The sequence below is a fragment of the Atta colombica genome, unplaced genomic scaffold, assembly GCF_001594045.1.
Source record: "Atta colombica isolate Treedump-2 unplaced genomic scaffold, Acol1.0 scaffold9, whole genome shotgun sequence".
NCBI classification, from domain to species: Eukaryota; Metazoa; Arthropoda; class Insecta; order Hymenoptera; family Formicidae; genus Atta; species Atta colombica.
In genome coordinates this window covers 3,065,441-3,086,971 of record NW_017259583.1, presented here as the reverse complement: position 1 = coordinate 3,086,971, position 21,531 = coordinate 3,065,441, and the positions used below count along the sequence as shown (strand labels likewise).

General features: G+C 34.2%; 2 protein-coding genes across 3 annotated transcripts in view; one reads left to right on the top strand and one right to left on the bottom strand.

Moving 5' to 3' along the window:
- Positions 1-1,160, top strand: part of LOC108693487 (pyridoxal-dependent decarboxylase domain-containing protein 1) — a 6,259-nt gene extending 5,099 nt beyond the window's left edge. Inside the window, exons 9-10 of the mRNA XM_018202472.1 lie at positions 29-297; positions 417-1,160. Of these exons, the coding sequence (XP_018057961.1) occupies positions 29-297; positions 417-667 (520 nt within the window). The 3' untranslated portion in view covers positions 668-1,160. The remainder of the gene's footprint in view (positions 1-28; positions 298-416) is intronic.
- A 3,417-nt stretch (positions 1,161-4,577) lies between these two features.
- LOC108693300 (protein tweety) overlaps positions 4,578-21,531 on the bottom strand; it is a 17,561-nt gene continuing 607 nt past the window's right edge. Inside the window, exons 2-9 of one of the 2 annotated variants that reach the window (XM_018202175.1) lie at positions 12,232-12,443; positions 8,995-9,267; positions 8,314-8,648; positions 7,652-8,083; positions 7,416-7,517; positions 6,994-7,233; positions 6,297-6,454; positions 4,578-6,186 (exon numbers count right to left, since the gene is read on the bottom strand). In XM_018202175.1, coding sequence (XP_018057664.1) covers positions 5,687-6,186; positions 6,297-6,454; positions 6,994-7,233; positions 7,416-7,517; positions 7,652-8,083; positions 8,314-8,648; positions 8,995-9,267; positions 12,232-12,369 — 2,178 coding nt within the window. In that variant the 5' untranslated portion in view covers positions 12,370-12,443 and the 3' untranslated portion in view covers positions 4,578-5,686. Of the gene's footprint in view, positions 6,187-6,260; positions 6,455-6,993; positions 7,234-7,415; positions 7,518-7,651; positions 8,084-8,313; positions 8,649-8,994; positions 9,268-12,231; positions 12,444-21,531 lie in introns of both variants that reach the window. The other variant, XM_018202174.1, reaches the window with a different exon arrangement.

Sequence of the window (21,531 nt, the reverse complement as noted above, 5' to 3'; positions counted from 1 at the left end):
ATTTATACCTTCTCTTTCATCGAATGATATTATTTCCAGATGTGGCTGAATTATTGTCTTTAGTCTTACAAGTTGGCCAGGAAGTGGAAGCTAGTTCTAAAATGATGGATACTATCTCCGAAGTAGTTAAGAGAGGTATCGAGACGGCGCAAACAGATTTAGAAAGAGAAAACGCAGAGAAACTGTGGCAGGAGGGTATTCTCAGGCATGTCCCCGTAGTAGGAACTTTCGTCAATTGGTGGAGTCCTATTTCGAAGGAAACGGGTGTCCGCGGCCGTAGTCTAAACTTGCAAGCTGGTAATTATAGTTTTGATATAACAAACATTTATTTATCGTATCATCATATTTTCCTGAAGAATAGAAATATTTAGGATAATCGTGATGAAGATTATTTTAGACAATATTTATTAAAATAGGTGTCGTGGAAAGTACGGAAAATATCTACAAGTATCACATGCAGCTGCAACCTAATTTCACAAATAGTAATGGTTCTGGCGCCAGAACTCCGCCTCAGCCTTTAGTGCAAACGCCAGTTGGTGCTAACAGTCAAAGTCACAGTCGATCGTCAAGTCATTCTAGCCTGCAAAGTGGTAAGAATATACCTTTAATAAGCAATGTCAATTCTCAGCTTCAAGTAAAGGAAGAATCCACGCAAACAAAGTCGTAGTAAACATTGTACTACTTTCGATGAATCAATGACACATGGTTTCAAGTTGTTAAACTTGGAATAAAAATGCTTTTTCTGAAACGCTAAAACGTTTCCTCTAGGAGGTACAGTCTTTATTATCAAAATATTAGACTGTAACTTGTATAACTTATCGATTGGGTTAAATAGAACGAGATACGTGTGACGGTTTAATTTTATCTTGCTGCTGATACTTTTAACTGGCTGTTTCTCGCCGAAAATATTTCTTGCTTTTAAATATATAAATAATGCCTTTGCATTTTCCTCAAATTTCGTTGACTTTTTTTATTATTTGTGCTATTAAACGAGCATGATTTAATCATGGAGTGATCCGTGTACTTACTAGATTGATTCTACATAGCAGCCTCGCTCTTATAATTAAATTCATAAGTTACTGAAGTACCTCTTGCGGGCACAATAGCCAAAATAAAATAATTTTCTCTTCTAATTGATTATCTCTTCTTCTCATACTTTATTAATACCAATTCGATAGCTAATCTATAGAAGAATATATTGCAAGAAAATTATTTATTGTTATTAGTTTTTCTTTGTATAATATTACACATTTTAATTACTAGCTCACTAGCTAGTAATTAAGATGTATATTCAATTTTTTCGTCATTAAAAGAAATTATTCTTTATTCGCGAATTTTTGTTTCTTTTAAATTGCTCGCTAATTTTCAAATTGATAGTTCATATTTGTTAAGTTTTATGTCTTATTAAGCACAATATTGCAAGTAAAATAATAAGAACCTATATAATACGTTTACTTTATCCATTAAAAATAAGCTATATGTACATTTTACCTTTTATGAAGGAGATTTTGAAAATATTTGAATGAAAATATATAATAGAAAAAAACGTTCTGAAAGAAGTAACAACTTGCCAAAGAAATTTATATATATTCACCCATCGAAAAAAAGTCCGTATTGTTGCTCTTGTATTATGTAATTGATGATAACACCAGGGAAATATTTCAATGATTAAGATCAATAAATAAATTATACTGCATTAGGAGATTATTCATAAATTGTTAAAAAATATCGAAGATGCAAATCAAGCCGTATGTATATTTATGTACCAAACTTGTAATAAAGTATTACTAATGAATAAATAATATAAAATGTGAATTAAATAAAATGTGAATCGAAATCTTCTCACATATTATGTAATAGATACGGCGATATGATACTAATGCAATAATTATGGATCTTATGTTTTTATTTCTCTTTTTATAATATTCATGTTCCATTACAATAGGAGGAATTAAATTCAGAATATGGCAATTAGACACAATCGTAATATACAAAAAGTGGTATCGATTAACGAGCTTCGTTCATCTCCTACACATCTCCGAGATAAGTCTCTTTATATTACATCAAAATTCGCATAACCGCACATATAAAGAAAGACGCAATAGAACGTTATAACTTATGTAAGTTCTCTGGAGTATAGTCGAGTAGCCTCTACATATACTTTGTAAATAAATCTCTTTCGCGCAGTGAGAGAGAAATACGCAAAAAAGAGAAGATAGTATTTACGTACTATCTGTATACTTTCACTAATAGATGTAGCGAGAGATACGTCAGGAATTAAATTAAGAAAATATCGAACAAAAGATAAACACACACAAACCTATGACAGAAATGAACATTCCATCACATCCTATGCCGAACACGTGTAAAATATTATATACTTATGCAATATACAAATATACGGAAAAAATATTAGAGCCCTGGATTCTTCGACGTATCCAGTATCAGTCTTAAAGGGTGCACAAAAGCTTAGGTCTCCCGTGTTCCTTTCCTTTTTCTTTCATCCATATCTGTCGATGTGCGTATAATATTTAATCGAATTCTGCGAAATTTTTTTTTGATTTTTCGTTTATTAATTATATCATCCTTTTTTTTTCTGCGATGAAAAATTGCCGTAGGCCAAGAAAATGCTCCGATTCGAATGAATTCCTCATTGTCATATATCATTACATTACTCCCATTATCTCTGAAAATAATGAGTTTCCGTTCTTTCGCTCTCTTCCTCTCTCACGCACCATATATGTATATAATAGACGTATACACTCGCTCACATATTCTCTTTTTCTCTCAATCATCCTGATCTCCTTTCCTCTTTTGTTCGTATTTGTTGCGCAGATGCTCTCGCCTTCTTTTATACCACATTACATTTACCGTATAAAAATGATGAATAACTTAAATGCTGCTTTATTCGTTAGAAAAACTGGTGTGCAATGTGCCTCAGACTCTCGGTTCTACTATAAAAATTGACAAACGATTACAATAAAGGTTCTGTTAACAATCATCTAAATTACAAATTCTCATATTAAGAGTTTAACAATGTTTTCTGTGTTCTAGATTATTTTAAAATACGTGTTAAATGGGTTCCTCGATCGCCGATAAGTCTCGTCAATTTTGCCCGAATCATTGAGCACGGGTCAAATGTCTTCTAGCAGAGAAATATTTTAGCACAATTTTCTCATCAACTAACAAACGACGTGTTTACTTGCAGATTTTTCTGAACAATACTATGTTGATCCCGTTTTTGCGCGCTTTACTGTAAAATTTCGAGTAACCAAGATTATATAGTATCTGAAGACGTCCATCTCCAGTGTTTTATGAGTTATTAAAAAAAAAAAAAAAGAAAAGAAAAACAATAAAAGTAAAAAAAAATAAATTGTATTAAATAAATAAAAATAAAAAAATTTTCATTTTTCTATTGTAAATCAATACTGTGGCGGATTTCAAAAAATGAAAAGTAAAAATACTTACCAAATAAGAAAAATAATCGAGATGCACAACAAATACATATTACGGATACAGCGCATATCTGTGCTAAAACACTGAAGTTGGATTATATTTGTAAACTTTCTCAATAAGCAATTTTTCTCTTAAAATCTAGAACATGTATCGAGGAGCAACGACGCACTAATATAGCTTTCGTACGTATTAATAGTGACGATACAAATATTCTTTGAGAAAAAAGATTCCTTTTTATGTGTCTTATCTTTTTTTTTTTCGTTTTCTTCAAATTGAGCCAGGTTAAAAATTTGGCAAGAGATCTTATTAATGAATGTACACAACTTTATATACTGACTAGGATACTTCTTCATCTCCAAAATGAACAAAATGATATTCGTTCATTTGCTATTACGCGCACGTGGCCGCGTTCGCACATTTATATATTTATCGTCGAAACTTAAATTAGCATTTAACTAAACTATATGCTACTAGTCTACGAGCTATCGCTCTGTAATAAATATTACAATTATTTACATTGGATTAAGTTCTTTTTGCTATTCACGCTCTTAAAATGCTTGGTATTGCGATTATATAATTGATTTTTACTCGACTAAACACAAGCCCTAAGAAAATCCTGGAAAGTAGTTTGCGTTAAATGCATATATTCCTGGAATGGCACGATTTCCCTTTCCGCAATCGAAAGTCGTGGTTAAATTGTCAATAAAAAAAAAATGGCAAAATGCTTCCACGTAAAATCCGTAATAACATCTAGATTCGGTTTTATCACACTTTTCACGTTTACTCAATAATCTTAAGTGTTATTGTTTTATATACAAACTTACTGAATTATATGCGGATGCCAGTACAAAATCATTTGCGATTGTTGAAAATCTCTATCAATTCTTACAACTTTTAGTAATCAATTATAAAGAGAAAGAGAGATGTACCGAATATTATCGGAGATAGACATCCGTGATAATTGAAAAAGAATTGTCAATATCCAACCGGACACTCGTTGATACTTGTAATAGTAAACAACACTTGACCAATTGGCTATTATTCAGGCACAACATTTACTTCTCCGATACTTGGATTTGATTCAACGAGTACCGAATAATCGCCAGATATATTCTCTTTGTCTAATATACTCGGTATATCTCTGATGTTAGAAGATCTCAGGAAGACTGCGCTCCGCAGAAAATTCATTCTCGACTCTTACAAAGTATAATAAGATTTAGTTTTTTGAGACAGATTAATTTTTCCTTACTGTCTTTAAAAAGAGTATTTTTAACTAATACCGCCTGTAGAAGTATGTTTCTAAATATCCTTTTATCGATACGTTGGACATCCTTTCCTTTCCTTTTTAACTCTTTTTCGTTTGCACATAAAAATTGAAAATCCATAACGCCTGTGCTACCACTGTCTTTGTACTTAAAAAGTATATTCGCCTGAGCATTGGCAGTATCGAGCGTGACCTATGATCAATCGAATTCTGCCAGAGTAAAAATTACCAGACATTCGTGCGGTAACTAGATGTATATGTATACGTTTTCACACACATATAAAGTATATTAAATATCTCTCACGGAAAATTCAACATAGATTCGTTCGGTTAAAATGTAAAAAGTATATAAAAATCGTATATTTCAATAGTTCCTTCATCGTCTTTTGGTGTCTCCTTTAAGTCGCGATATCTAACTCCTCGGTTAAATATCACACGCGAAATTAACGGCTAATTTAGAATGAACAAGCGAGCAGTATCTCTGAAACGATATCAGTGTAAAACTTCGTGAAGATTTCTTTCGTGCATGTTCGTTCATGCAGTTTTCCAGTCGGCCAACAAGCAATATAATTGCATACGTTTAAGTATGCATTCCAGCCTGTCCTTGGATACTTCGCGCGCGGTCTAATCAAAGAACGCGATAACAAAGAGGGAGAATAACATAGAAGGACGTACCACAATCACTGTACATGATATACAAATACAAAATCTCGGATATAAAGTATGTCTCACACAAGTTCCTAAGTTCTCTAAAAATTTTTTTTCATCCCTTCCCCCCCATGATTTCTCTCACTTTTATCGCAGGTCTCTGAAATCAATTTACTGTTTTCTTTTTCTTTGTTATTTTATAGGAACTCCAAATCGCATGTTCTGAATTTTGTTAAAAGACAAAACTCTCTTTGTCAACGATGCTTCTATTCTGCAAATACTCATACTGATTTCGCATCTTCTCTTCTTTTTCGACGATTAGAGTTCCGTTACAGCATATAGATTAGGATCACTACCCTGTACTTGACTCAGCGTAGCCACCGTCGGCTTCTCCTGCCTTCCCTGCGCTCGATTATATGTACCGTACATATTCGGCACCGTGTTGTTCTGCGGTGTGGTACCGTTGAACTGGCTACGCGAAAAATTTCTATCCAAAGTTCTGACCTGATCTTGCATTTGATCTTGAATGCGAATATTAGGCGCTTTGTTCCGCACCAACGATCGAAACTGATTCATATTAGTCTGCGAGCGCGACTCGAACTCCCACGTAGGTTGCTGACTCGCGGGATTCGGTGGAAGCGGTCGATTTTGATTCCAGGCCTGAGTCGGACCCCTCTTTAGATTGGCCAGATTCTTCGGATCCAGCGTTTGTGTCTTTCGCGAGTCCTGAAAAGTGGCAAGATGCGCGGGCCCGTGCGAATTATGAGACAGGGTACCGGTGAAGGAAGCCACGCTAGGCGTCCAAGGTGGTTCTCTACCTGTAACATGAAATATAATAATACAGATGTAAAGAATGTTATATACGCGTAAGAGTATTAATTTTTGCATTTACCGGGCCCTGCGGGGGCGTGCCCTCAGTAGAAGTCACTAGATTCTAGCGTCTTGCACTGTTTGCTCAGAGTCGCGTACTGGCCAGGTTGATCTCCGAGTCCAGATCGGTGTTCAGTTCGTCCACCCGTTGATTGCTGATTATGCTGAGACGATTTGTGATCCCCGCCCCCTCCACTCCCGTTAACACCCCCACCTCTGTAAATGGCGAGGAAGAACAAACAAAGTTGCAGCATTATCTTTGTTTTACATAATGACCGACATCGTTTTATAGCTTATCTAAACATAAATCCAAATTCAATCACGCCTGCAAAACTGTCTATATATTATATTTATGTTAAATAGGATTATAAAAAAGCGCGCTATACTATTTCTTGTAACAATATTGTATAAAGCAATCAAAACTGTTATTTGCTAAGAATAATATTCTATTTCGAAATGCTTAATGTTCCAAAAACAGATATTTAAAATATATAATTAAACACATCAAATATAAAATTAAGAATGGCACAGTTATTTATATGATGCAATACATTTCATCACGTATATTTCGTCAAAAAGCATATACTAATATATAAATATCGATAAAAAATTGTATTCTTAATAATGATGGAACTATGTATGATAAAGCAACATTCAAAGGAGACGCATTGAATCTAATATGTTTAGCGCGATATTAATTGATATTCCTTAAGCTAAACAAATTAAAAAAGAAACTGAAAATCTCATGCACAAACTTTAACATGCTCTCGTGCAGTTGACGTGCTCGAGCAGTCGCAGTAGCGTAGGACGGTGGGGGCGGCGTTAGCAAGAGAGGCTGCTTAATCGTGTTATGAGTGCCAAGAGCATTCGAATTAAGCGTAGGGGCTGTAGGCGGGTACGACCCTTGGCCTCGAAGGGTCCTTGCTGCTATCGCCTGTGACGCCGCCGATGGTGGTAAGTAAGGATCTTGCTCGTCAACTTGATGATAATCCCTTCTGAAACAAATGCATTGGTTATTTAATTTTCAGCAAATATCATAAAATTTAGAAAGGAACGCAATGATTCTATGGTACCCGCTTTAGCATTGTAAAATTAATAGCAAAATATAAAAATAAAATTATATTTAAAAATTATTTTTTCCTTCCTCTCTCTAAATGATTCCTGCTAGTGTATTTACCGTTTTCGTATGTATATCCACGTATGAGAATCCACCCAAACCAATACGGTGAATAAGAGACCTGCAGCTAAACTGGCTATTAGCATGAAACTCAATCCATACCTAGAACACATTATAGAGAAGCATTATAAGTTTATATTTCTGTGTAAAATCATTTTAATTAAAATAATTATTTAATCAAACAATTATTTAATTTTTCCGAATTATAATTAAAATATAAGAGGATATCGACTTACAATCCCAAATGACACAAACTCTTGGCGGCATGAACGTATTGCTTGTGCAGAGGTTTACAGTCGAGTAACGTGGATAAACCTGATATGAGTCTGTCTATGGTATTAACGTCTGTAGCTAAACTGCTGAGTCTTGGCTGGAGCTGCTGGTCTTTGAACAGTTCTAGAGCTAATTTAGTCACCGTGTTCAAATTATGCCTCATGTTATTCATCGCACGTTGCGTGTCTCGCAATCTTAGCGTGAACGGATTGCTGCGCGTGTTCTCGCAATGCGTGTAGTATGAGAGTACCTCGGAGGCTAAAGTAGATGGTACGGCTCTGCTCAAGTAACCATCGGGTGAGACGCAAAGATCACCTAGAGCTACAGAAGTTGCCAAGTATAAGGATGCCATGAGCCAAGAGACGATAACCGCAAACAAGCCGAATACGGAAAATCTGAAAAGATAATCTATTAGAATTACTTTATGATTTTGTGACTATATATATGTGTTTACAGAATAATTTATAAATATATAAAAGACGATCTATTCCTCTGCTCAAATTTTGTTACGATTTTAAATGGTTTTATTCAACGTGTAAAATAAAAATGCAAACAAAGATATAAAATACTATATGAGGAATATCGCCGAAAGATTTCTATTCTTATTTCGATCAAAAGAACATACGTTATGAGAACACATCTAGAGTGCCGTGCAACACCGACCACCAGAACCACGCAGAGGACAAGTAGAGCGCTCAAGACCGCCATAGTGATAGGCCATCGCAATTGCTCAATCTTTTCACCCATCCCAATGGCGCCGGCAAGACTAATACCGCTCAAAGGCTTTCGTATCTCAAAACTTCGATTTACAGCGATGCTCGTATTTTGTTTCATGCCATTAAGTGCCGCTAGAAGCCAACTTAGCATAGTTTTATTACTGACCGGAGCATCGAATTCATCTCCGAGAGCAGTCAATTGCGTCTGCACTTTTTTCTTCAGAGTCGCTTCTATAGTGTCAGTCTGTAAGAAATATAATGTTGTATAATATAATGTTGATACTTAAATAAATATAACAATTATTTTTAATTGTTGTTAATTGTGTACTTAACTGTTTAAATTATTTTAAATTATCTAAATCAGATCAGTGTCTATCTATACGCATACACTTAAAAAAATTCTAATAAACACTAAAAAAATTTTTTTTTTAAATGAAGGATAATTTTTCTCTTTTTTGCGATCTTTACTTTTAAAAACCAAGTGCATGTTTACTGAAATTTTTTATTACTGCTATGTAATAAAAAACATTTTTATTACATATATTATGATAAACAATATGAAGACACTGCGAAAAATAAATAGGAAATACCTGATTTCTGACGCCCATAAGGATCCCATCGACGTTTTTCGCAGCTGCTATGAGTTGTACCAAGCCGTTGTGTACGTCGTCGTTGCCATAAAGACCAACAGCCACTGCTCCACTACAGAGTAATGCTAGGATGGCCAGCGAACACTTCAACGCGGTTATCGACTTCTTGGGGCGCGGCCTCCGGTCGCAGCATCTTGTTACCAAATAAACCAGCAATACCAGTAAAGTTAAGATCAACCAGGCTGCCGGAATACTTCCCAGTATCCCGAGGCTCTGTAAACATTACATCCGATCATGGATTTTCTTCCTGCTTTATAACTTTACGTAAACTTTACTTATACTCTTATAAAAGAAATTAAATTACTAAAGAAATCTAAAGACATCCAAATATAAAATCCATTTATTCATTCTAAATTTCTTGCAGTAAAATCTTATTCCAAGAGGGTGAAAATGCAACCACTTTTTTGGCGTGAAATTTCATTCCTTCGAAGTAAAAATTCACTCTAAAATAAAGTGAAAATTGTCACTCTTTTTCAAGAAGCAAAAAGAATAATTATACTTTCACTTTCTTGGAATGAGATTTTATTACAAGAAATTTCGAGTGTTAGATTTTATCCATCAAATTTCATAGAATTAACAATTGCCTGTTCTTTATCTAAAAAGTTTTTTGAAAGTAAATATCTTGAAATTTAATTAAAGAAAAAGCTTTCTTGTGTCTTCTTAACTTGAAGAGTTGAGATTCGAAGAATAGATCAGCCAAACAAATAATGTCGAAAAATTGGTATCGCGCCAAAAATTTTCTCGCCTTCACTTCCTACTCTAAAACGGCAATATTATCAGCATCGTCGTGCATCGTCAAGAACCACATTGCAACGCTATTTCAGGCGCATTTACGTATTTACTTCGTACGAGCCGCACTTACGACCGTCTCATAACTTCTACCTCGCTCTCTTCCTACCTCTCTCGAGGCTTTTATCTCATTTCTCGGCGGTCTTAGCTTCGCCAATCCACCCCGTCGAGCCGCATGCATGACGAAAGCGAATACTAGCGAGACAAAGTTTCGGGCCCTCCTCCGTTAGTGGTTATATCTCACCCTAAGTCCGCCCGACTTCGATGGCTGAGGAAGATGAACGAAAAAGAAAGAAGAGGGAACGAAAGTATGAGGAATACACGGAGAACACGATGGAGGGAGAGCAGGATGTGCCCGACGTGGTCCGACGTTCCCGAAGATGTTGAAGCCTGCTGCCGTGAGTTGCCTCAGGCATATTATGCGAAAGCCTTTGTGCATTGTTTGAGCTTTCCCAGGCATTGTGCTTTCCAGTTACACTTATGGGACCTGGATTCTTGCGCGTTCGTGGTATCCATCTGCCCTCTTCTGGCCTTCTTTTTTTTCTTCACAAACCTCTCATCCTCCTTTCTTCTCTTTCTTTTTGTTCTCTTTCTTCTCTTCTTTTTCCCATGTCCTCGCCATATCCCGCTACCTTCCACAGACGTGTGAATCGTTTCTTTTTTTTTTCTTCCCTTTTGATTTTGCACTCTGTATGAGCATACGACCTTTTCTAATCGTTATGTTGCCAGATGCTCGCTTTTTGGATTCTTATCCGTTTGACGATGCGAGATCTCCACTTATGGCTCGATAATGCAAATCTACAGTCGATCAAAGGCGATAATCCAAAGTATCATTGGCGTTTGTAGTTGTTAAGAGGATATCCCGCAAAATAACTGCCGGAATTTTGATGTCCTAAGATGTCGAAATACTAACAGGACTTAACAGATACTATTCGAATGGATAGACTTGATTAACATATTAATATCCGCAACTAATGTTGCGCAATATATATGATGTTTTCCAACAAGAGACATAGTACAGTAATTATTATTATATTTTATTTTTATTTAGTAAACAATAAGGATGTAATAATTCACTAAGTTACAAAAATTAATAGAAAAGAGCCTCAAAGCTAATGCAAGATCTTTTTTTGGGAGTAATTATATTAAATTTTCTCTTTTCACACACACACACACACACGCGCGCGCGCGCGTGCGCGCGCACACACACAAAATTATAATCCTATATATAGAGTGTCTCACATCTATCATATTTCCTCTTAAGAATGTATTCTTGAGGTAATTTTGAGACGAAAATTCTTCCTCTAATAAAAAAATGTTGAGGATATAATAGTTTTTGATTATAATTGGAGGATATAATAGTTTTTGAATTATAATTGTTTAAAAGATAGTGTGAAAATTATAGCGATATTTTCGTATTAGGATTTTTATCCTAGAATGTTCAAAAGAATCCAGAAATAATAATATGAAAGTAAAATGGTTTTTGACTTATAAGCATTTAAAATTACTTTATAATTAAAAAAATTTTTGTAGTCTCGACACTTTCGTATTAGAATTTTCGTCTCAAAATTACTTCAAGAACATGTTCTTAAGAGAAAATGCGGTAGTTGTGAGTCACCTTGTATATATATATATATATAATGATCATATAAATGTTTTGATCTTAATTAGGTCAGCTTTAGTTACAATACAAATTTTTACATGAAACTAAGTCAAAATACAAACGAATAAATATATATCAACCTGTATTTGTTTTTACCTACTTATTCATATTATTTAAAAAGTGTGTTCGTATAATTACTCATTTAATTCTATAAATTGTCTGAAATTGTTAACATTTTGTAAAAATTTATCACTATATTACATTGTATTATTTGTATCTCTTGCTGGAAAATATCTTTAAGCCGATCGAAAGTAGATCGCAAAGCGATTAAAAAAATCAGAGATCATTGGGATTCAAAAAGGAAAATTCGCGGTATCTTGCACAAAGAGAAATTTTGTATATCGAATGTTTGTATGAGTTGCATACATTTACTTCAGAAATACATCCAGATTGGAAATAAGTCGAGCGTGCTGATATTCTCCTGAAGATGTTCCGACACATATATCAATACACACGTCGCCAGATATGAATACAATATTTATCTTGAAATTGCCACCAAGGGCCGTATAAAATCTAGATTTTTCGTACAATTCGCTTATCGATCCGCGCAAAGTTTAAAGGCTCTGATCGCGCGCGGCCGATTAATAGGACGCACTTTGTTTAAGTCCATGAGATCGATTTTGCACATATCATAGTGGCTGCAGGCGAAAGGAGTGCAAGCAATCGAGGATGACAATCGAGGCCAAGGAAGTCAGAATTGACGGATTCATGCCGAGCGAACCTACCTCCAAATAGATCTCGGAGTGGGGATTGAACGTATTATTGACTGAATGTAAAGAGACGTTCAGATGCGGCAGACTGTGGAAGATCCTCGCGTATTGTGGTACCATGTACTGCTCCGGAAGCTGTTGACCGCCCGCCATTATGGAGAACCCTTATCTACGAGAACCCAGTCGAAGCGCCTGTCCTACTCGTCAAGACATGCTACGCGCGAGCGCTGTAATCAGAAAATAATAAATTAATTGGATGAGACTTTTGAGAATTTGTCAGAGACGTGAGAACAACGGTACTGATGCGTACTCGACATTGCGTCATCGAACGTTACAAAAGTAGGGCCCGAAGTTTTTGCGATGCCTAATTGAAGGAGCATCTGCATCAGCGCGATATTTCCAACTTCCGTATTTGCATAATCGAATAATAATTTCTACACAATGTCGGTATCATCCACCTGTTTTATATCTTTTATATAAATATATTTGAAAGCTCGATCTAGAACGTGAGCTATTAAAACTTTCTTCTACTGTTATTCAATTACATCAAGTTTTAATTGTCCTCTATAATTGAATGCAGGTTTTAGGTTTTAACGATCCGAATTATTTTGCGTGCTCTTTCCAATATGGAGGAACAGAATACTAGATTTAATATAATAAATGTAAATGTAAACTTTTTTTTGAAAATGAGCAACAATTTTTCTGTCATATCATCATTTAACAAATGTCATTTAACAATTCTCTGATTCCAACTAAATGAAATAAGTTTCGTGTTTCACTGAATATTCATTTTCATCCATTGCATGTATATATTTCGATTATTCTACGACATTCGTTAAATTGCGTTTGGATCAAAATCGTGTTAAGCAATGAGAATATTAATTCTTCGAAGATCATCGACATTTCTACAAATCAATTAAAAAATCAAATTGAAATATAATATAAATAAAATCGTAGTTTAATTTCGTTCACAAGCCATGTCACAAGATATTCCAATGATTCAGGGAAGAGAATTACTCGCAATTAAATCAAATTTTCTAAAAAGGCTCATCGAGAGTTTTAATTCGATTATCATTTCATTAGCATATTGCGCTAGCTTCTATATTGCGCTCTTTCGTTGCGAGTCACGATTCAATCTTGGCTAAATACGCCGACGTCACTCAGTGTCGCAAAACGTTTTACCGTAGTGATTCAACTCTTCCGTAGTGGAATCAACGCGCGCTTAATTAATGAAGTCTGTGCCAGCCAGCTCTCCATCTCTCTCGCCTCATTGACATCACTAAAGCGCACCAAAAGGATTCCCGAGGTGTTTTTTAGCCATCAAATCGATTGAAATAAGTTAATAAACTCCAACACCGGCATTATCGTTAAATCTTTTGAAAAACTTCCAATGTTTATTTAGTTTGCATCCTCTTTAAATGCATTTTCTTTTTTATATATTAACATTGAAGTAAAAAAACGGACTATTTAAAATCGCAACAATAAACATGATTATTTTTTAAATTAATAATCTATTATATGATAATAATAATATATGTAATTGGTGATTAATTGGTAATTATATAATGATAATAATAATATTAATAGTAATAAGAATAAACCAGAAAATATTTATATTTAAATATGATTTGTACTAATTTTGAAAACTTTAAGAATATTATATGTACAAGCAAAAAACCATCGTTTATTACAATTTTAATAATAAAGAAGAATCTAGAGATTATTATCGATCTCATAAGACAGACACATTAATGTTAAATTTAGAAAAGAAAAATAACAAAAGCATGCTTCATTTATCTTGTATTACTAAAAGCACATTGATAAATTAACGCCGCAATTAATACCGCGTGCGTTCTTGCTGACCTAATAAATAAAACACTCACGTCCGTGTGTCTCAATCGGATTTCTGTAATGATATTAATGAAAATTAATTCGCCATATGCAAATGTATTTGCATGTACAGTATCAAACATGATATAACATGATATAACGGTCTCAGCTCGATTAGCAATGCGTTTTATATGCATCACGCTCTATATTAAGCTCTAGCAGACACCACCGCGAGCAACAAATACCTATCTTTGTAATAAATATATCGCGGATCGATAAAGTGCAACGTACACGTACGGTTTATTAACCCACTTTCCCGATTCCATTCTATCCTTGAAGCGTCAACATCGCCAACAACTCGGTGTAGCACCGAGTGTGGTGCTTCCAATATATGCTCGTATATTCAAAGCCAGAAAATTCACGACGATGCGTAATATTCGATCTCAACAATAGCCTTGTAACACAATAAACACTTCCTTATTGCATGATATATCACAGTTTGATATTTCGAAATGAAGACTAAATAATCATTTCTCAAACACACAAAATTTTTCCTAAGTACGGCGAATGGAATAATTTAAATTGGAATAATTTAAATTAAATGAATGTATGTCCTAAAAAATATGAATGTGGATTTTAAAACTACAGGTTTAAAAGAACGGTGTTAAATCCACCTCATGTCGGCGGTATTTATAGCAACATCAACACGAGAATTGCATAAATACCGCATGATGTTAAATCCATATATATATATTTTTTAAATCTGGGAATAGCCACCTGAGATATCTCAGCTGTAAAAAATGTAAATGTAATTATTATATATATATTATAAAACATATATATATATATATAAAAACATTGCTTTATATTATTTAATAATTAATATTATTTAACAATTATTTCTTGTTTTTCTTGTTTAATAACTATTCTTTACAAGCCTCTAAACATGCAATAAACATGTAAAAATTCATAATAAAAAAGCTTTATATCAAAATCTTTATTTTGTGAAATGCTGTCGTAATAAGCTACTTAACGTGTTTATTCCGTTTAATATTTATTTGTTTTAGAAAATTGTGATTAAATCCATATCAGTGATGCTCTCAAATATTAAAGAAAAGTATCAATAATATGCATCTTAATAACATTTTAATAACAATCATTTAATTGAAGTATAAAAATACTCCAGATGATCGTTTACATAAAAAAAATTAGACTGCTCTCGGATTAAAATATAAAAACAATATCGAAATATGATAAACTTTACGCTCTACATTATGCAATTTAAAAATCTTAAATATACTCGAGGCGATGCGGATAATCAATCCATTGCAAGTGAGAGCTGTTATTATTTAAATTTTCTCTCGCTGTACGCGCTGTTAATTTTATCGAGTGTAACAAAGGTCGAGTGCTCACTGTACGAAATATTCGATGATAGAAATATTCAAAATTCTTTATTTTGCACTCACACGAACAGTTATATGTATATTCGTTTTCGTCTGGTGTAAAATCGACAGTTGTATCGCCATGCCGGAAGAAACCTGCGGCTTGAGTATCACGCGTATTCATATTGACTCACCGTGCGTTATTGTATGAGTGATAAATAAAGTCATCACCAATCATATCATGATTTTAAATGAAGGCTGCTTATATTACCATCGTCCACTTATGCTGTCATCCTGCCTCGTATACTCTCATTCTCCTAGGCCTGTCTTTCCTTTTCAACGGTGTGCAACACAGTACATTGTTCCCCTTCATTTTAGATGCACAGAGTGCACTGATTTCGTTTTAATCATAGAGAAAAATGGTCTGGTTGGATTAAATAGTAATTCTGGTGGAAAATGGATAAATCAGAATTTTCTGGTTAAATCTTATTTGTATTAAAATTCTAATTGAGGTAACTAGAATTTTGATTGATATAATTATTCTGGTAAAAATAAGAATTCTAGTAAATTTTATCAGAAATATTGTATCAACCAGAATTCCGGTTATCTCAATTAGAATTCTCTATTCTAATAAATTCAGCCAGAAAATTCTGATTTGTCCGTTTTCAACTAGAAATTTTTTTCAGTGTAAAAAAAATGTTAACAGAAAGCCAAATAGAGTACAATATTGCGTTACTTGGATTCAGCTTGATACATGATAAAAAGGGGAATTAAACTTATTTAACTTAGTAACGCAGTTCGAAATTAATATTAAACCCATCGGCTTCGTGCAACGTATGAATTTATACAGATGTATAGTCTGGAAGTCGATACCTAGTTTCGAAAGTGAAAACTCAACTAAAAACTGTAATCAGCTGTTATCAACTCTGGCACTCGCATAAAACTGCGCGATAGTTACATAAATGAGTTAAGAAAGAATAAAGTTAAAAGATACAAGGTAAAGACGAAAAGGCTTTAAAAACAGAAATGTCAAGTTTCGTTGATAGAAATATTATTAAGCTGAATTTGGAATTCTAAATAATTTTTTCTAATGTCAAATTTCAAAATTACTTAGATTTCTAAAAATATCATCTCTACTCGTATTATAATATAAAAAAAAATAAATTATTATTTAAAAACCTATAATTATGTTATTTCAATAGATACATAAATCGCGTAAATTTAAAATTGCATAAATATTCATATGCATATTTTCGATATTTTAATCATAAAATAAAACTATGTCTAAACAATGGAAATATATATACCTATAATAAAATCCTCCAAGTTTAGATTTAAAAAATTAACTTTAGAATGTGAAACAATGAACTAAATCTTCTCTTAAATATTATAATCCGTTTATATTGCACATTTTTTATTTTCTACGCTCATTTGGCTTATTTTTCCTCCTGTTCGAGTCAGGCACGTCTATTTCATTTTAAATACACAAAGTAAAACGTGCATATAACGCGAACTTATGTTTCTCCTGACAATATCGAGTGAAGAAAAAAATTGTGCTTTATCACAAGAGACAAACCTTCCGGAAAATAAATTTATAAAGCTTTTAAATGTATAATAATACTAATTAAGTTTTCCTCATTTCTCGATATTTATTATTAGTACTTTTATTATCCCTCGATTTATCGTTTTAACGATTTTTTTAACGAATTCATTTTATGAATTCATACTGCACTTATACGCAAGTTTTTTAAACGGAGCTTTCTCGCACCTGTTTCTCGGCTTATCCTGAATAAAATTTTCATCGTTTCGTGTACCTACAACGTAATCTTCCGCTCTTAATGGAGGAACAACAGATTGATCTTTTTTTGACATTAAAACAGTAATCGGATCGCCTGCTGTCGATTCGAGCAAATCGCGAATTGCGCGCATCACCGCGTGCAAAAAGTCATCGACCGATCACCGGTCATCGCGACATGCAAACCGCTACGATCGATTGACTATAACGTGACTATAACATCGTCTATGAGGCCGTACGGTGACCCCGCGAAAGACTTCGGTGATCGAAGATGAACGACGGATTATATTCAGGTATAAGGGTCGTGATAGATCGAAGAGATGAAATTAATCACGTATCCATTCCATCTTTCGTCGCGATCGAAACGTGATCGCGAACATCGCGCCGAAGCGTGATTCAAAATTAATCTTGTATTCACAACGAGGCAAACGATAAGAGCGAGTGATAATGAAAAATTTTTATACTTTACACTTTCTGCATATAAAATAGAAATACTTGACATTGAAACGATTATATTGCGAAGTTAATATTACGGAATGTTGAATTGCAAATTAGTCAAATCAACGAAAGGAAAGAATAATAATTTAATTGAAATATCTAAAAATTTAGCTGGATACAAATCTGAAAATAATTTTATTGGACCGTCTAAATAATTATGTAAAAATCTCAAGCATAAGCAGTGCTGCAAAAAGTAGATTTGTTCTTTTTATACAATTAAATCTTATTAATTTAATATATTTAACATGAAGAGTTGAAAATTTCTGTCCGTCTTAATTATACTTTTTAAATCTAAAATTTAATAAATTAATCTTGATTGATGGAAAGATTGGCAAGAAATAAATATAACGAACAGGCACTGAGAAAAATTTCTGGTTAAAAAAAATGAATCAGAAGATTTTCTGATTATATTAGAACGATTATCTCAATGGGAATTATAAGATTCAATCAGAAAAATCTGATTTATCCATTTTCAAGCAGAATTCCAATTAATATAATCGGACTTTTTTTCCAATATGCGTTTTAACAATATTACAAGGAAAGAAAAAAAACGTGATAGCAAAATAGTAAAAGAAATATGCGACGCTCTCTTATCGTACTTTTCAGCACTTTGTACATTTAGGGAAAAAAAGCTGTGTGTCTTCAGGCCTTACAGAAGAATAGATAGCAGCGAAATGTGGCAAAGTGTACAAAAGCGTGACTAAAATGGACAGAGCCATAAACGTAGAAAGAACAAACGGAAGGAACATAAATGATAAGTATGTTCATGCGGCACATACTTTCCGCATTCCTCTGCCATCTCATTCTTCTTCCTTCCGTATGTCTGGGCCGCGCACTTGTTTCGCGATGCGAAACAATATTTACGGGATTGTCTCTCTAATACTTTCTGCACATGTATTTTTCTAAGACCGTCTGTACTTTACAAGCTTCGTGCATAATGCACCGTGTTTCCACGCCTTTTCCTCGAAAAGCTTCTGTAGATCGACATCGATAAGAAACGAGTGGACGTCCGTGAAAAATTTCAATCGAGTAGGAAAGATGATGAAAAATGATTCGCTCATTCCTCTCTTCTCACAGTGACGTGACTTGATTAGAAGATTCGATCAGAATTGTGGACTAACTGATTTGTTTATGATCCAATGTAAGTCATCATGCGCCAATTCCATGTAATATTCATGAATTTTATCTTAAAGTGAGATAAAGTGAGATACTATACGTGAGATGTTTTTAAGTTCTTTAATTATCTGTATTTTTTTAGATATAAGTCTCTCAAGTTTCTGAAAAATTCAAGAAATGATTTATATTAAATCGAGCCAGTCAAACTTAATATTAGAGCACGATTGAAACTTTTACCGAAATTGAAAACAAACACTCATTACGTGTTATTTTCGATTGAAACCGTATAACTCTTCTTCATAAATATTAATTTTAATATGTGTAATTATTGTTTCAATAATTAAATTATGATATCTATAAAAAAGAAGTACTTATATTCTTTGGCTAAAATTGACACACAACCGAAATTTCGATTTTTGATTTCGGCCAAAATTTAATTATTATATATTTCAATAAATTATGATATTTATGAAGAAAAAGTATATGATATAAATGTTATACATATAGCCTTTATAAGATTCCTATTTTTTAATTTTGTTTTGGTTTCGATTGAAATTGATACGTAGTCGAACATTTCGATTCAGTTTTGATGAAAGTTAGAATTTAATTCATATAATAAAAATTGATTTCAGCAAATTCTAATCTAACATTTATTTTGGCATTGATTTAATTTCGAACGCTCCGAATTGGAGTTATCGAAAGTTTTTCGAAAGAGAGTAATCCATCGCATGGTTTCTTTGGTTTCGGATTGGAGTTAAAGATTTCGATCAGTCTTTTAAATTAACTCTAATTAACTTACTCGTACTTACACCTGAAGTCTTTGATTAATAGAAATACAATTATGTACTTTTTGTTTGACAAAAAAAATTACATTAAGAGCGAATTGTATAGCTAGAAATTTTGCTAGAAGCAATTCTGCACGGAAAGAATGTTTTTGCTGAAGTAACTAAAAAGTTTAGTTAGATATAAATCTGAAAATAATTTGTTGGACTATAATAATAATTATGAGGATGCTTCAAGCAATTTGATAAAATAACAAAATACTTTTGAAATATTTCTCATCATACTTGAGTATCCTACATAATTATTTTTATTCCAACAAAATTGTTTTCAAATCTATACTAAAAAAGTCTTGGAATCTTCAAAAAAATCTTGGATTAGTTGGAAAGCTGATTGAAAATGAACGAATCAGAATTTTCTTAAATCTACAAGAATTCTATATCCGATAACTGAAATTCTAATCGATATAATCGATCGATATTATCTATTTTCAACAAGAAATTTTCTCATCAAAAAAATCTGATTGAATTAATTAATCTGATTGGAATTCAAAATAGACAAACCGTACAGAATTTTCTTAAATCTACAAGAATTCTAGTTGAGATAACCGAAATTCTGATATGGTCAGAATCTTCTGGTTTATTTATTTTTGATCAGAAATTTTTCTCATGAAAAAATCTGGTTCGATTAATTGGAGTTCTGATTAAAAGTAGACGAATCAGAATTTTCTGACAAAATCTAGACAAAATCTGAAATTATATAGATACAATCAGAATATTCTGTTTCGTCCATTTTCAGAAATTTTTACTTGAACGAAATTAATCATTCTTCCCACGTATCGGTCGCTAATTGTCTTTCAAGTCAGTCAGAGTTTCGATCGAAGTCTCGCCCCGAAATCTCGTAGCGTCCCTTCCTCCAGAAGGACAAAATCTTTTCCCGAAACACGTCCCAGCCTTCCTAAATAAAATTTTCAAGCCGCGGAAAAAGGAAGCTAAGGTCGGCGCTATCGCTCGCTAAAAAGTCATCGACCCATCATAATCAACGGTGGTAAACTGCTCCGCTCTGACGCTCGTTCACCTTCGATCATATCGTCGCTCCACGCTCGTCGTCGCGGCGCACGACGTTCCTTCGACTTTACTCCGACTGCCTTTGAGACGTCGCGTTGCGTTGCATGCGCGAGGAAAATGGGTCCGTTCGATAACTCGGCGGCGCGGTATACATCCGCGTCCGTATATCCGCGCGCGCGAGATCGAGCTCCTTTCGCGAGTCGCGAGGCGGAAAAAGGCGGTTTCGGTATTCGCCTCTGTCTGCGTCTCTCTCTCTCTCTCTCTCTCTCTCTCTCTCTCTCTCTCGCTTTTAAACCTTCGAAGTCCGCATGTGACTTTACGAACACCCGGCTTTTACGAGCACCTCGGACCACGCTACGCAACATCTGGTGGTATTTCTTTCGTTCCGAGGTCTGCTCGACGAAATCCAACTCCACGTACTCTATCGTCCCGACAGCGTCTCGCTTTTTCTCTCGCTCGCTCTTTTTCTCTCTCATCCCCCCCCTCCCACACACACACACCGATGCGTTTCATATGGAAAGCTCGGTGTAATGTATTCTTGCACCCACACAACGTCACCCGGAGTGTGTACCGTGTATCGATCTCCGAGAGTACACACGAAGACGACCGTGAGCGCCATCGGGCTCCTCTATTTTCTTCCACTTTCCTCTCTCTTTCTCTTTCTCTCATTCTATAGCTACCGCGTCTTCTCTTTCTTTCGACCACGTTTATCTCAAGAACGGAATAACCGCTTCGTTTTTTGTGGTGTTCGAGAGACGAGAAGACGCACGCTGCATCGCACAGAGACGCACTGCGCGGGTGATGATATATGTATGTATATATCAGTTAGGGCGAGTCCGAGAGAGAG